Source organism: Rhamphochromis longiceps, linkage group LG9 (genome assembly GCF_057381845.1).
Source record: "Rhamphochromis longiceps isolate RC_006_pf linkage group LG9, R_longiceps_female_GT1.1, whole genome shotgun sequence".
NCBI classification, from domain to species: domain Eukaryota; kingdom Metazoa; phylum Chordata; class Actinopteri; order Cichliformes; family Cichlidae; genus Rhamphochromis; species Rhamphochromis longiceps.
In genome coordinates, this window is record NC_140565.1 from 3827712 (window position 1) to 3841671 (window position 13960).

The 13960-nt window shown below is 48.7% G+C and overlaps 1 protein-coding gene and 1 pseudogene across 4 annotated transcripts in view; one reads left to right on the top strand and one right to left on the bottom strand.

Moving 5' to 3' along the window:
* The window catches only part of sspo (SCO-spondin), a 102289-nt gene that overhangs the window by 22670 nt on the left and 65659 nt on the right, over positions 1 to 13960 (bottom strand). For all 4 annotated transcript variants that reach the window (XM_085418025.1, XM_085418021.1, XM_085418024.1 and 1 more), the window contains 8 exons: positions 13701 to 13897; positions 13424 to 13594; positions 13070 to 13197; positions 12842 to 12996; positions 3916 to 3962; positions 1763 to 1927; positions 1348 to 1559; positions 356 to 451 (listed from right to left, as the gene is read on the bottom strand). In XM_085418025.1, coding sequence (XP_085274151.1) covers positions 356 to 451; positions 1348 to 1559; positions 1763 to 1927; positions 3916 to 3962; positions 12842 to 12996; positions 13070 to 13197; positions 13424 to 13594; positions 13701 to 13897 — 1171 coding nt within the window. The remainder of the gene's footprint in view (positions 1 to 355; positions 452 to 1347; positions 1560 to 1762; positions 1928 to 3915; positions 3963 to 12841; positions 12997 to 13069; positions 13198 to 13423; positions 13595 to 13700; positions 13898 to 13960) is intronic.
* On the top strand, positions 6249 to 11478 carry LOC146661553 (uncharacterized; annotated as a pseudogene).

A 13960-nucleotide genomic window follows, 5' to 3' on the forward strand; every position in this document is an offset into this window, starting at 1 on the left:
CCTGCTGATGGGTTAACCCTGGGTGAGTTGGACTACCTGTGCAACCTCTGTAGGGTCCAGGTTTCCCTCATGCTACCAGCAGTGACACTGACCCTAGCTGAGCACAAAACTAGTGAAAAAACAGTCAGAAAAAAAAGAAGGTAAAACATGTGAGTGGCCTCCACCTGCAAAGCCTCCTGTTTGGGGCAATCTCACTGTTGCTTTTCTAATGCAGCTGTTGTTAATTTCTGCTACTTAACTGACCACATCAGCATCCCCTGACATCTCTGATTAAACAGTCTGTATCTGTGTGTGCATAAAGTAAAGTGAATCATCAAACCCATGTTGTTTCAGAGTGTAAGTGTCAGTGTCTCACCTCATCACAGTACAGTGGAGGGCACCTCAGCCGGCACAGTTTCCTCCCGTTCACACAGCTGCATGACAGACAGTCCTCCTCCCACTCTGATCCAGCCTGGCTCACACACACACACACGCAATATCCATATTTATACACCAGACGCTGTAATTGGGTTGATGCCTCAACAGCCCATTACCCTGCATGCACACTGGCATGAGTGCAGGTTTGATGAAAGTGCAACTGGAGCAATTTCTTCAGCGAATCCACCCAAACTGTTGTGGATTTGAGCTGATTGTGGCACACAGCGATGCTATAATTATAACAGTGCATTATACAGACATGCCTCACGTGTATGTGTTGCATATAGGAATAAAGTGGCTTTGCAGCTCACACGGAGCCATTTGGTAGAGTCATGGGGTGGCTGATTAGAAAACCACAGAGGGTCTTTATATGGACATGACTCAAGTAGCTGACAGAAAGAGAGAGACAGAGTAGGCAGGCAGACGGAACGAGACGGGAGAATAACGGAAAAGCTGGGGCGGACAGAAGGAGAGAAAGAAAGAGGAGGATGCAAGGAGAAAATGAAAAACTGTGTGAGGAAAAGGCGAGACAGAGAAAATGAAAGAGAAAGACCTCAGAAAGAAAGAAGAGCAGCCCTGACCTCTTGTCAGGGTAAGATTAATTGTTATAATCCTCTAATACCCACTCCTTCATAAATAATTCCTGGCAGGCTTGCCCAGTTGCCGTCCGAGCGCTGGCTTTAACAGCACTTCCTACATAATTGATGAGGGCTGAGGGCTGAAGGGGCACAGTGGCTTAATGTGTCCTGTTAAGCTTGTCACTCATCTTCTAATAGGCCCTTCTTTATGAGTAAATAACACAATGGGATTGAATGGGATGGCATGTAAACACTACACCAACGGTACGGAGGCGGGAACAATGGCTACAAGATGCCAAGTTTGCTGGGCAGCAGATGTCACTTTCCTTTTCGTGCGCACGCACCGACGTACCTCCCGCAGGACGCCCCGGTCATGGCAAGGGCAGAGGGCAGGGATGACGCACGCGCCCTCTGGGTTTCGGTAAAGCCCCTCCTGACACACGCAGCCTTCAGCAGAGTGGCTGCAGTTGACAGGAGAGGAGGAATAAATGTCCTGGCAGCTCCTCTCACACAGCAGGATCCCCTCTGATGACGTCCTCCTCCACTGCTCCCCATCAGGACACGCTGGAGGAGAGGAGAGAAGATGGATGATACGATGGGAAGATGATAGGGTGGAGTGGAAAGCATTTAATGATGAATCAGGAAGGAGAAAGGAACAATGGGGATCCAAAGAGGGGTAAGTGTTTAAAGGATGCAGTGATAATGACGAGTTTACTCGATCATGCATCATCAGTAAAAGATCAACTGTCTCCCTTCCTCTCACTCACCACAGTCAGGGGCGATGCAGGTTGTTGTGCGGAGGTTAGGGCCTTCACACGGAGCCCCTCCATACTGGTTGGGCTCCAGAACAAATCTGATGGAGCTCTGCTGTCCTGCACCACAGCTGGCTGAACAAGGGCTCCACTGGGACCATGTGGACCACTGGCAGTCCACTAGAAGGACATAAGAGGGTGGGACATTCAGTCTTAGCACTGGTTTTAATGTACATTTATCTGCAGCAGGAAACAGGAGGAAACTGTCACCTGACCACTTCAATGTACCCAGGAAATTATAAACATTTCCTGAGGACGTGATCATGGAGAGGGCACTCAGACAACGGTAACTGCAGACTAAATGTCCACAACCACAACAACTAGTAGCCTTAACAGCAGTCGCCTCCAGGAGCTTTATACTGTAAGGTGACCCTACAATCATACATACGGAGAAAACCCAACAATCATATGACCCCCTATGAGCAGCACTTTGGTGACAGTGGGAAGGAAAAACTCCCTTTTAACAGGAAGAAACCTCCGGCACACCCAGGGTCAGGGAGGGGCGGGGCCATCTGCTGTGACCGGTGGGTTGAGAGAAAGAAGATAAAGGATAAAAGACTAATGAAAAGATAAAGAAATAATAGTAAAATGTCTCCTTCACAGCTTTTGTTGCGTCTGCTGTAACCATCAGAGTCTAAGTGTGTGCATATTTACAGGAAACGTTCTATTAGGTCAGTAAAAGCATTTAAAATCTTTTAGACTGAAATAAAAGATCATCTGAATAAACTTCATCATAGATTTGTTTGTTTTTATTGCGTTTCCAAAATGCATAAAACAGTGAAATATTTGCTGGAAACATCAAAGTTTCTGCTGACGGAGCCATTTGTCAACAGCTGCACCTGACAGGAAGTGATGCTGAACTAAGCAACACAGTACAACGCCCAATCAGGTTGTGTCCTATGTTTCCTTTATGCTTCATCGTGGTTTGGTAGGGAGGGAAAAGCAGCACAGACCTGTTTCATTTCTTGCTTTTAAAAGTGTCCAAAGGTCCAGTAGGTGGGTACTGGTGGGTTTGATTCTTACATACTTTCAAATTTGTTTATTGGTCGTGATAGCATTTCACTCACCACCTCCTCTCCTGCAGCGCTGCCAAAACCTCTGAAAACAACATAAAACACTAAGCTGCTTTCTGCCTAACTTACTAATTTTGAATCAAATGTACGGCACCTTTCAGACATTTGTATTTCATGCACTGATGTGACATGTGCGGTAAAACCTTTCTGTGCTAGCTTGACCTGGTTTCCTCAGAATGTTGATGAGTCCTGTTTGACTTTCTACAAGCCGATAAATTACAGCTGTAATATTCTATTCACAGTATAACATTATACTTTTTGTAATGATTTTTCCATGCACTTGTTGGCCAACAATCACATGAGCTGCTTCTTTTTGCTCTTCATGGGCCCAATCAGGCAACGTATTCTTATTACTGTTAATAAAGTGCGACAGCACTCCTACAAACATTAGTGCTCATTTTTCTCACAGTTCTTGCCAGACTTTGGTTTTCCTAAACACCCAAACTGAAGTTGTGCGTGAAGCTGTTATCATGATCAATATTCTATATGTAGCAAAATAACACCTATGGTGAAAAAGGAACTCCCTACAACCAACAGCACAACTGTTGTCTAAGAAGATATTCACAGATACTTCTCTAACCTCTAGTTTAAGAAAGTATCGCAAGGGCCAGTAAAGTAATGTCTGGACAGATGTGTAAGAAGAAACTGCAACTAAAATGTGCAGTAATGTGATTGAAATGAGATCCTCTTTTATTCCACATTAGGATTAATGATACGGTGAGATGGAGAAACAAGCCAAGTTCAAACTGTGATCTGCTCTGGAAGCAAAACCAAAGCTCACATCATGAAATTGTACGTTTATGACACAAAATCCCAGTAATGGCCTGTGTGGACTCTGATTGACGAGACTGTAGCTCAGTTATTTGAGCCAACTGTTGCAGCAGCAGCTGTCCCAACTATAGATAGGTTGACATTTTTATCATGACCCTGCCAGTTCAATCGAAGATTATTGTTGCTGACCGTTGCTTTCATTGCTGAAAGAGAGAGAGGCCCTATAAGGTTCAGGAAATGCAGCTGTGACGAAGCATCACTCACCCTCACAGGGCTCTGAGGTGCAGTTGAACATCCCACCTTGGCACAAGCTGAAAGGAGCGTAAAAAAGTCAAGTGAGTAAAATTAGATGAAAGAAAAGTCGAAGTGAACACGAGGCTGAACCAGCCACACACAGTTGCCTACCAGACCACTGTGAGGGTACGAATTATACATATAATCTTCTATTTCATCCTTTTTTAATATAATTACTAGGGGTGCAACGATATTCGTATCGATATTGAACCGTTCGATACAGTGCTTTCGGTTCGGTACACATATGTATCGAACAATACAATTTTTTTCAATTTTTTTTTTTTTTCAATTTTTTTTTTTTTTTTTTTTTTGTGTCCCGTTTGGATCTATAGCCATCAGAATTGTTGTCTTGAGGCCAAGAAAGATGCCAAGAGGATTTATTTTAAGTGGATCATCATATTGGTCCATTTGATTGACCTTTATTATAATTATGAATTTATTTTATTTTCAGTTGCAAACGGGACAGACATGACTGTGGGATAGGACAGGGGGAAAGAATGAAAGAAAGAGGGGGAGAGAAAGAAAGAAAACCAAAGGGGAGAAAAAAAAAGAACAATACAAAATTTGTAATTTATTTTATCAACTTTCCTTCTGACGATGCTGTCTGTGTTGAGCGCTCAGTGAATCTGCATTTGACTACTCCGCCTAGGCTCGACAGTGCAGCCTAGGCGGAGTAGTCGAACGCAGATTCACTGAGCACTCAACACAGACAGGATGGTCAGAAGGAAGAGCGCAGGGCAAGCTAGCAAGACACATGGACCTCCCCCACCCTCATTCAGATCTGGCGTTTGGAATTATTTTGGTTTTCATGTGACGTATGACCCTGAAGGTAAGCGAGTCATGGACTAAAGTAAAACAGTATGTTGGATGTGCCACGCAATGCTCAATTACATGGGTGGGAGCTAGTGCGTTAGCGCAGTTAGCTCGTTAACGTGTTGACGCCGTCCAGCCCCATGCACAGGGCGATCGGCGGTAGCTCGTTAACGGAGATTTGCCGTGTTGTGGCGTTAAGGTTATTTCAACGAGATTAACCTGAAAGCACTAGTGGGAACACAACGAATATGACTGCACATTTACACCGACATCATCCTAGTGCAAAGACAAAAACAACAAGCATGCATGCTACAAACTTTACCCGAGTCATTTAGACAGCTGTTAGCACAGGATTCTCCTTATGGAGACCTGATATGTTTAATATGCTGCTGAGAATATAGCCCAGAAGAAGCGTATAGTATAGCTTTTATTTTGGAAAGAGACATTTCTCTGTAATAAACTCTCTTTTCCAAAGATGAGGGATTCCTCAATCAGATACAGGGCTCGCAATATCGCTAGCCCGACGTCCCGGGGCTATCTCTCCCCTGCCTGTCGGGCTATTGTAGGAAGGAAAAATGTCAATAATGTCAATGCTTTTGCATTCTTTCAGAAATGTAGCTGGGTAATTATGTCATTGGGTGAGCCACTGTCAATATGTGACATATTGAAATCGTGTTTGAATTTGCGCTTGTTTTTTTGCTTTCACTTTGCAATCGTGCGAACTGTGTATAGAGAGCGACAGCACTGATCTGTGAGTGATGATAATTTGTGCACCAATTCCTCTGACATCGTCTTATTAATCGTTAGCTTACTATGCAAACATGACAAGTGAAATCTCCCGCAGCTTAAACATGTGAGAGGTTGATCGCGCAGAGAATCGCTGAGCTTATGTGAGTGCGGCAGGATATATATTTCACTACGATGACCTGGATGATTGAGAACCTTCACAGACAGATATATATTTTAGTTCTGCTGAGCCAAATAAGACAGGTCAGGGTGAAGAAGTGACAGCCAAAGAAAAGCTTACCACAAAACGGAGAAGTTATGACAAATCAGACTATAAGGCAAAAAGAAAGTGCAGCTTTATGGTTTCATGGACAAAAGAATTTCTGTGGCTGCAATATGACGAGCTAAAAAACAACACGCACAAGGGTTAGGGTTAAATTTAAAAACTGTACTTTTGTGTTAAAATATATATTTATAATTTTAATAAATGACAAATTAAAAAGGCATGAACATTTTTTTTTGTATCGAAAAAATATCGAACCGTGACACCAAAGTATCGAACCGAACCGAACCGTGAATTTTGTGTATCGTTGCACCCCTAATAATTACACATCCACAGCAGTTTAGAGCTGGAACACATAAGAAGCTTAACATTAACTTATTAAAAAGCGGTACAATACAGGACCTTGTGGCAAAGCACAGAGGAAGATGAAAGCTGCTACTACAGCCTCTGTTCTTTTTCTAACTTCGCTCGGTGTTTCACTATGGGGAATCGCCTCGGCGTGACCAACTACGGAAGCTCCAATGACACCACGTCTGTCTATGACAGACCTGTCGAGTCGTGCTCAGGGCTCCGCCCCCTCATACTAACACGGCCGACCAGCTCCTCCTAACTCATTCTCGCTTTCTTCCCATGAGAAACTACTAACTACTAACTAACTTGATTAGCTGCTTAACAGTTCTCAGGCGTCCCGTGTAGGAGTACGTCGCCGAACGCAGTTTTTCCGGTGGCCGTTTGGATCGTGCTGAGTAAGTCCTTCGAAAGAAGCGTACTTAGAGTTGCACTGTGGAACAGCAACCGCGTCAGGCGAGCTGTCCCAGCGGTTCCTGGTTTTAGTTAGCGAGGTAGCCGACGTTGTGTGACTCGGGCTAACGCGTTACGGCGAGCTGTTCGTTCAGTGTCCGGCTAGCATTGACTTGTTAAGCAGGCCACGAACCACATTAGCGTCTCACTAGCATTAGCTTGTTGGTCGACCTAGGGTTCGGTTAGCATTAAGTCGCTAACGATATTGACTAGCGGAGTGCAGCTAACTTGTCACGACGAGCTGACTCCCGCCGCGGCTAGATTGGATTTAACACCCGCTGCCAGTCCTAGCTACTTACGGGCTAACGTGTCGAGACGAGCCTGGTGTAGCCTAGTCTCACCCCTTTCCGCTAACCAAGTCTACGGCGAAAGAGGCTGCATCCCGCCCGTGCCCCGCATCATGCGGTGCCACCATCTCAGGCAGGGACCCTCATCCAATGTGCATCGTCTGTATGGGTGCCAAGCATGCTCAGGCTTCACTGGCGGACCCTCAGGGATGCCCACACTGTGCTTTGATGCCAGAGAAAGTCCTGGAAAGGAGGCTGAGAGTAGCAGTAACGAACAGTCAGGACCCCTGCCTGTCGGCTACGAGCGATATCCGTCATCCGCGAGCCTCCACAAGCTGGGCGGACATGATGGAAGAAGAGTCCCCGCTCATGCCCCCATCGTTCGAGGACCTCTTCGATCAAAACGTGGGCGAGCCGGGTGGCGAAGACGCGGAGGGCGATGTCGACTCCGACCTCCTCGACCTGGAGGACATGGATGAGGAACAGGAGGATGACTCTACCTTTCCTCCCCAGCAGTCCAGGCCACCGAGTGGGGCTGAAGTTGCACCCCTGGTGGACAGCAATTTGTACGAGGTCTGCAAATGGGCTGCTGCCAAGCTAGGCATCCCATGGCCAGCCGCCCAGGATGCCGAAGGGGCAGAATGCAACCTGTATGACGGCAAGAGGCTCCCACCAGCCTTGCCACCATCGAAGCAGCTTCTGCCAGCAGTCCCGGCCTGCATGAAAGAAATGAGTCGCTATTGGTCAAGCCCTTTTAAAAGCAAGCTTCCGACCAAGGGCTGCTCTAAGCTTGAGATCCAGGGGATGGGTGAACTGGGGCTGACCGAACCCCCAGCAGTGGAGCCTTCAGTGGCGTATCACCTTCACCCTAACCGCAGGGCAATCTCAGCTTCTTCTAGCATTTCTTTGCCCAACAAGACAGATCACCTCACGGCATCTATTTATCAAAGGACATACAAATATGCTGCACAGTCAGTATGCTCGCTTAATGCAGTCACACTGCTATCAGCATATCAGGCAGAAATTCTGGAAGACATGGGCCATCAGCTTGACTCGGGTTCCCCGAACCCAGCCCTCTGGGATGAAATCTGCGTGGTTAATGATCTCATTCTTCGCTCCTCCAGGGGAGCAGTCCAAGGGTGTGGCCGCGTTATGGGCCTTGCAGTCTCGGGTGAGAGAGCCTTGTGGCTAAACCTGTCAGGCCTAGGTGATGCTCAGAAGGCTGAGGTCATGGATGCAGCCTATGACCCAACCAAGGGTCTCTTTGGCCCAGCCCTGGAGAGAATGAGAGAAACAAGCACCCGCAGAAAGCAGGAGGGAGAAGCATTCAACCTCTGCTTACCCAGAAAACCTAACTCTCAGCCCCAGCAGGTGCCAAGAGCTGGCTTTGCAGCAACAGCAGCAGCTGTGAGAGGGAGACAGAGTGGGGTCAGAATGCAGAGAGGAGTAGGAGGCCAGCAGGGTGCCCACCAGGCCAAGGTAGAGAACCAAAGACCTTGGGGCAAGCATTCCTTTGCAGCAGTTGCTGCAAGAACAAGCCGTCAGACCCCAGAGAGGGGAAAAAGAAGCGGTCAGCCTAGCAGCACACCTGCAGCATTCTGTGTCACCCCTATTTTCTTCCCCAAAGAGAAGGAAGGTGTTAGAAGGGGTAACCAAATCACTCCAAAGTTCAGGGTCTCCGGAAGTTTCCAGTTCACCAGGAGCACCCTCTCAGTCTCCTCCTCCAGTTCAGGGAGGACAGACTTGTGGACATATGGAGCAGTGTGACAAAACACTTCTAAGCACTCTGTCTGTGTCACCAAGCACTGCCCAGAGTCACCAGACACTTCACTGTGGTTTGGGGGTAACAAAAGAAATAAAACGTGCATTTCTGCAGCCAGGCAGTTTGCCAAGGGCAGAATGTCCCCCCAGTTTCAAAATAAAAAAAAAAGAAAATCACTGCAATTTGTCTTTGTTCCCAGCGGGGGGAGCTCACGCTCTTCCCGAGGGGGAGAGCCCCAACTCCTTCCGGGAGACAGGGGTGACGTCACGCTACCGCGTCTTCAGAGGCCCGCTCGCAGCGCGGCTGGAGCGGTGGCGCGCATGCGCAGTTCATCCCTGGGTCTTGTCAACCATTTCCCATGGTTACAGACTGCAGTTTGCGGTAAAACCACCGAGATTCGGTGGAGTGTTAGCTTCTGTGGCCAGTCGCGATTCAGCGAATGTGCTGGAGGAGGAAATATCCTCCCTGTTACACAAACAGGCGGTCGGAGCGGTTCCGAGCGAAGAAGCTCAGCAGGGCTTTTACTCCCGCTATTTCCTCATCCCGAAAAAGGACGGAACGTCGCTCCGTCCTATTCTGGATCTGCGTGTGTTAAACAAGCATTTGAGAAAGTACACGTTCAGAATGCTCACACACAAGACGCTTTGTCGCTCAATTCACACAGGCGATTGGTTTGTTACAATCGACCTATCAGACGCATATTTTCACATCGCCATTTATCCTCCACACAGGAAATATCTCACGTTCGCTTATCAGAGCGTAGCGTACGAGTTTCAAACTATCCCATTCGGGCTATCCTTAGCTCCAAGGGTGTTTAGCAAACGTGTGGAGGCAGCGCTGTCTCCGTTAAGGAACAGCGGCATCAGAATATTCTCTTACATAGACGATTATCTAATATGCTCACGATCGCGAGAGCAGGCGATCAAAGACTCCGAGGTGGTGGTGAATCACCTCACGGAGCTTGGGTTCACTATCAACCTGGAAAAGAGCCACTTGGAACCCGCACAGTTTACAGAGTATCTGGGGCTCAGAATAGACTCCATCTCTTATCGCACTTTCAGAGCGGAGGATCGCATCCTACTTTCACTGTCTTTCCCGTTTTCAGCTGGGAAAGTCGTGCGGTTCCGACTCTGTCTCCGCCTCCTCGGCCTCATGGCCTCGGTGATATCGGTGGTACATTTGGGGCTGCTTATGATGAGAGATTTTCAGCGGTGGGTCGCTTCTCTGCAGCTGTGCCCTCGCCGACATCTCAATCGTGGTGTAAAAATAATGCAGCCGTGTATCGCGGCTCTCCGGCCCTGGAGGAGCCCGACAGCTCTCGCGGCGGCGGTACCTCTCGGGGCAGTATCATCCAGGGTGACGCTGACCACAGATGCATCCCTGTCAGGTTGGGGTGCGACTATGATGGGCAGAGCAGTGAATGGCGTTTGGTCACAGAGGCTCGCTCTGAATCACATAAATGTGCTGGAGCTCCACGCGGTGCTCCATTTTCTGCCGTATCTCCGGGGTCAACATGTTTTAGTGAAAACAGACAACTCCACTGTAGTTGCTTATATCAACCGCCAGGGCGGCACCCGTTCCCGGCAGCTACACAGGTTAGCCAGGGAAATAATTATGTGGAGCAGCACTCGGCTCCTCTCCCTTCGGGCAACTCACGTGCCAGGAATTCTGAACAGGGGGGCGGACCTCCTGTCCAGAGGAAATCCACTGTTCGGAGAATGGAGGCTTCACCCAAAGGTGGTGGAGCAGATTTGGCAGAGATACGGCCGGGCTGCCGTAGATCTCCTCGTCTCACGAGAAAACACACAGTGCCCCCTGTTTTTCTCCCTGTCAGACGCACATGCGCCACTGGGCGTGGATGCGCTGGCCCATCCATGGCCAAAAACTCTGCTGTATGCTTTCCCTCCCCTCAGCCTGATCTCCCCAACACTGATCAGAGTGAGGGATCAGGGGCTGTCTCTGATTTTAATAGCTCCACGGTGGCCATCCAAACACTGGATAGCAGAAATCATCCAGCTTCTGGTGGACGAGCCATGGGCACTCCCCATCCGCAGGGACCTTCTGTCTCAGGCGCGGGGGGAGATATACCATCCCCATCCAGACCAGGTTGCTCTCTAGGCCTGGCCCGTGAAAGGTGGAATTTGAAGGCAGCAGGCATGCCTCCGAAGGTTATTGAAACCATTCAGAATGCCAGAGTCTCCTCCACTCGTTCCATTTACAGCAGTAAATGGTGTGTTTTTGAAGAGTGGTGCCATGAAAAGCAGATTATCCCTTTTCAGTGTTCAGTGGTGGAGCTGTTGTGTTTTCTTCAAGACTTGCTGGACAAAAGGAAAGCCTTTTCCATTATAAAGGTCTATTTAGCAGCTATTTCAGCCTGCCACGTGGGGTTTGGTGATAAACCTGCCGGGCAGCACCCCCTTGTATGTCGCTTCATGAGAGGGGTGCGTCGAACGCTCCCAGTTTCTAGACCACTGGTCCCTTTATAGGATCTGTCAGTCGTTTTAGACGCCCTCTCCCACCACCCCTTTGAGCCTATTGGGGCAGTGGGGTTGAAGTTTCTCTCTCTTAAAACCACTCTGCTGTTGGCTCTAACCACAGCCAAGCGAGTTAGTGAATTACGGGCTCTGTCTATTCACCCCTCTTGTCTACAGCTGGCCCCGGACTCACTAAAGCACTCCTGAGGCCTAACCCAGCCTAAAGTGCTGGAAATGTCATACAGGTGCTCTACAGTAGAGCTCCTGGCTTTTCACCCCCCTCCATTCTCTTCAGAGAGGGAGCAGAGGCTGAACACTTTGTGCCCTGTCCGGGCTTTGGGGACTTATGTTGACAGAACAGCTGGATTCAGGAAGTCGGATCAGCTGGGCCTCCCCTCACAAGGGCAGGCCCGTATCACGCCAGAGGCTAGCTCATTGGATTGTAGAGGCCTTAGCTCTGGCTTATAGCTGTAAGGGCTTGCAGCCCCCCCCCCCCCCCCCCCCCCCCCCGGGACTCCGAGCTCACTCCACTAGGGGTGTGGCCACATCCTGGGCGTTGTTCAGAGGTGTATCAGTCCAGGATATTTGTGCGGCAGCAAGCTGGGCTACGCCGCACACGTTTGTCCGGTTTTATCGGCTGGATGTTGCACAGTCATCCCTGGCTCAGACGGTGCTGGATTCTGGTGCCTCAGGTTCGACCTGAGATCCTGGAGTAGCACTGGAGAGTAGCTTCGGGAGCTGGCGCAATCCGGGAGTGGGCCATATCTCCCATAGTGAAACACCGAGCGAAGTTAGAAAAAGAACGTTGGGTTACTTAACGTAATCCCTGGTTCTTTGATAACAGAGTGAGGTGTTTCACCAACACTTCCCTCCTTGCTTAGGCACGGAAAGAAATCTGCTTGGAATGAGTTAGGAGGAGCTGGTCGGCCGTGTTAGTATGAGGGGGCGGAGCCCTGAGCACGACTCGACAGGTCTGTCATAGACAGACGTGGTGTCATTGGAGCTTCCGTAGTTGGTCACGCCGAGGCGATTCCCCATAGTGAAACACCTCACTCTGTTATCAAAGAACCAGGGATTATGTTAAGTAACCCAACGTTTTCTTTTAATTAAAGCAAAAATAGACAGTTGGATAAAATCGACCTGACTCGGGCAGAAATGATGTTCATGAACAAGGTACCAGTCATTTAACTGACTTTATTTATGGTGTGTCTCTTTATTCTGAAGAAATACTGAAGAAAATGTAGCAAATGTAACGTTAATTGCTACAATTAAATGTCTTGGATCAAAATGAAACACAACAATGAATAAAACATACATTTCTTTGGGTTGGAATATTGTTAGAAACATTAGAAAAAAAATCAAATCATCGGTCGAGTCATTTTTAAACTGCGCAGCGTGGATGCACTGCTTCTTCCACAGTGCTGTTTTACTCTACTCGAGCACTCTGCATCGTTTAATCTCCCATTTGTGCACTTTTCACTGTGTCTGAGTGCTTTCTGTCTAAAATTCACACAAAATCTTACTCTAATGAACACATCAGGAGCAACTGGGGATTCAACATCTTGCCCAAGGATACCTGAGCAGCTATTGAACCACCAACCTTCTGATTAGTAGCTGACCTGCTCTACAACCTGAGCCAGAGCCAGCCCGGAAATGTAAGAGCCACATATTACAGTTTTACAGCCGTTGGTTCAACTGCCTACAACACGACTCAGTGAATGACTGGACCACACCAACAGTAGCAGATCACCATGTATTGCAGAGGTGCTGGATGGCCGCTCCCGGGGGCAGCAGAGCTTCCGTGAAGTACTCGGAGCTGACATTCCAGCTTTGAAAATCAGCCGGCAAAGAGAGCGGCGAACAGGGACAGTCAGCGTGAGCCACACAGGAGCCCCTGTGCAACACCTGCAAAGGGCACGATGACACAATCAGTTAGGACTCACATCTGCTGTCCAACCACACACACACACACACACACCTGTCCAGGAGGGCATGTGCACCCCGGCGTGCAGGGTCCAGGTAAACACTGAGTGTGTGGCCACAAGTCCTGGCAGGTATACGGACAGGAAGCTGAACAGTCACTGGACACCTGCGTGCCGGGACACTCTGCAGGAACATAAAGCAAATGACCTCACCTGTAACAGGTCGGCGTGCAGACATGTGCGCTGATATATTTACTTCGTATTCACTTTGTTTGTTATGATTAATATAACTGTAAACATCACTCGTTAGGACTTTGATGAGCTGACTGACAACAGTTTCACATCATTTGAACTCAAGTGGTATCTCTCAGTAGACACACAAAGTGCGCAGTGTTGTGTGCTTGTGTTACCGGGCAGGCAGCTGTTGGTGTTACAGACAACGTGCTGTTCAAGTGGCCCGACACAGGCTGTCCCACCGGGCTCTGGCTCTCGAAGGACCGTCTTGTTCCGCAATGACAACCCACCGTCACAGGAGGCGCTGCACTCGCTCCAGGCCGACCACTCACTCAGCAAACAACCCGCTGCAAAGAGAGGCGGCGAGTTAAGCAGAGATTAAGGAGGTAAGGGGACGCCAGACTTGCAGGTAAAATCTCAGGATCTTGGCTGGATATTTTTTCTATGTCCGACCTGGACACGACGGCAGATCACAGATTTCTGTTTGCGTGACTTCGGCACAGGGCGGGCCGCCCTCTGTGTCCTGGCAGCGGCGCGTCCTGGTTCTCCGGCCTCGCTCACATGAAGCTGAGCAGGCGCTCCATGGACTCCAGGGCTCATAAACTGGACAGGGAAGCTTGGAGCACACCACCGTGCCATGCTCACACACACTGCACACGGAGGGGCGTTACGAGAAGTGAGACGGAGCAAAGTTTATGAACTAAACGCTACAA